The 2351-nt window shown below is 38.6% G+C and overlaps 1 protein-coding gene and 1 long non-coding RNA gene across 2 annotated transcripts in view; one reads left to right on the top strand and one right to left on the bottom strand.

The window, feature by feature from the left end:
• LOC5502719 overlaps positions 1–2351 on the bottom strand; it is a 51801-nt gene that overhangs the window by 40317 nt on the left and 9133 nt on the right. Inside the window, exon 10 of the mRNA XM_048734392.1 lies at positions 2002–2331. Within this exon, the coding sequence (XP_048590349.1) occupies positions 2002–2331 (330 nt within the window). The remainder of the gene's footprint in view (positions 1–2001; positions 2332–2351) is intronic.
• LOC125573688 lies at positions 26–1604 on the top strand. The gene is made up of 2 exons (XR_007314170.1): positions 26–336; positions 1298–1604. It is a non-coding gene; the product is annotated as an uncharacterized LOC125573688 (long non-coding RNA).

Raw genomic sequence — 2351 nt, 5'->3', positions numbered from 1 at the left:
CCGCGGTGAGCGAAGACCACGAGAGGGGGGACTGGAACTAGTGACAAAATTAATCTACCGGGGTGGGCATAGTATGAGAAATCGTCAAAATATCCGCAATCATCAAAGTAAAATCGAAACTTTTTGATACATTTATAAAATTTAAAGGACCCTTTTTTTCCAATGGATTTTTTTCTCATTCTTTTTCTTTTAAAAAAGCGTGCATTTCTACAAGCTGCAAAAAAACTTAGGAGCCCTTCCCTGTTTTAGATTTCGACCCAGAATGCGTTGCGCACCTGTGGCTCTTCCCAGGCCCCTCTGCCGCGGTCGTTCTCTTTCGGCAGCCATCCAAAATGGGTAAGTTAGCTTTCAGAACATGTCGAAAGTCTTAAAAATCCTCACGATTTATAAATCATCTGAAAGAATACTCGTAGTTATTAAACTCTCTAGACCTTATTCCTTAATTAGATGGATATATCTTTCGATTTTCTCCCGTTATTCGCTCGATGAAGGCGAATGAATTTCGTGCTAGTTTTCTGTCCGTGATAACAACGTGAGAGATGTTGTTCGTTCGCATTTGTAGAAATACCAAAAATAAGAATCGCAAAGACCTGCACAGTTTTTTGGGCTTTTGTAGATCTAGAAATCAGTGATTCAGTGTAAGCTATAAAAAATATGTGATTGTACTCGAACTTAGATTTGAGAACTTCTAACAAAAATCTCCACGTCAAAGATAGAAACCATTTCTATTTGTAAACTGATTGCAAAGCTCTCAATATTTTGCTCCTGCTATGAAAGGAATCCCTAGTGCTATCCTTTTAATTATTATTTTGCTAGCTATTCTTTCCCTTGGCCTATAAATGGCAAAACATTTCTTTATATATCTGTAGAAGTACTATATACACATATACTCTTCAGAAGGTTTGATAATCGAAGATGTTTATAATTGTTCAACTGTATATCAGTTTTGTATCTGTGATAGGTCTTTTTTCAATCAGGCCGATTTTCAATCAGCCTTTAAGCATCTTTAGTTGTTTTTTTCTCAGCTACCATATTTGATCTATTACCGAAACAAAATGCTTTCATTGTGGACAAAAATTCACCACGATATAATGTATATCAACAAAGTAGGCATTGCTGACACCTTTTAACCAAATTACAGTGATCTCAAGAGATTCCTTGCATAGCTACTGTATGTGGCACTATTAGCAGAGAAGACATTTCTGACCCACTTATTACACGGATCTCAAGAGACTCCTTGCATAGCTATGTGTCACTATCCGCAGAGTAGACATTTCTGAACCACTATGAATTGCAGGGATCTCAAGAGACTCCTGGCATAAGCACCGCGCCACCGGCGGCAAGATGAAACCTCTTAGAAAGAAGAGGAAGTTTGAGCTTGGCCGCCCACCAGCGAACACCAAGATCGGCACCAAACGTATCCATGAAGTCAGAACTCGTGGTGGCAACAGGAAATTCAGGGCTCTTCGGCTTGACACTGGGAATTTCTCCTGGGGATCTGAGAGTAAGTGTTTTAGGCTGCATTTCCACTAGTATGAAATACGATTATACTCTGAGTATAATTGAAAGTGTATGTGATGATTAAATGATACTTGTTTGTACCATCTTGCAATGTTGTGAGTTTTTGTATTCTAAGAAGTCTCACCAAAATTTTCAAAATGCTTTAACCACTTCTCATTTCTATCAATCAAGTTTTATATTTGTACCATGACACCTTTTTTTACTATCGGATTGGTAAGAGATTGGACTGCTTTTGACGGCTGTAATGTAATTTGGGGTTTGGCAGGATACACCTATTTCAAAAAACGCTGTCAGTGCATATGGCAAATGGCCATTGACAAATGGCAGTTCTACGACCGTAAAAACTCATGGATCCCAAAATATTTGTTCCAAATTCAGAAAAATAATACATATGGCTATCCATTAAATAGAATTAATATATGGTTCAATATCGCTTGAGTTTATTTATCACCATTATTTTCACAAATAATTGCAAACACCTTGCGTCTTCGAGTCTTCCTTGAGTCTTCTGCTCTGGTTTCTCCTCCCTGCTGATTTGTCTGACAATCCTCCACTCCCAAGTTTTTCTCTCCTCTGTCTGAGACATGTCAAGAAAAGTCCGGTTTTGTAGTTCCTTGGGTAGACTTTCTTTACTGACGCCATCCAAGTTAATCACTTTCAGACAACAATCCCTCTGACTTATGACCCGCTCCAGGGCCAAGGAAAGCTCAGCATGGCAAAAGTTGCTCTTGAGGAAGTTTTTAGACATCACTGCGATCACATATCGGCTCTTATAGATGGTGTCTGCGATATTCTTGTGGATTTTCTCACCTTGATAAAATGAACATCGT

This window comes from Nematostella vectensis, chromosome 11 (assembly GCF_932526225.1).
Source record: "Nematostella vectensis chromosome 11, jaNemVect1.1, whole genome shotgun sequence".
NCBI classification, from domain to species: domain Eukaryota; kingdom Metazoa; phylum Cnidaria; class Anthozoa; order Actiniaria; family Edwardsiidae; genus Nematostella; species Nematostella vectensis.
This window is presented reverse-complemented; position numbering and strand designations above follow the sequence as displayed.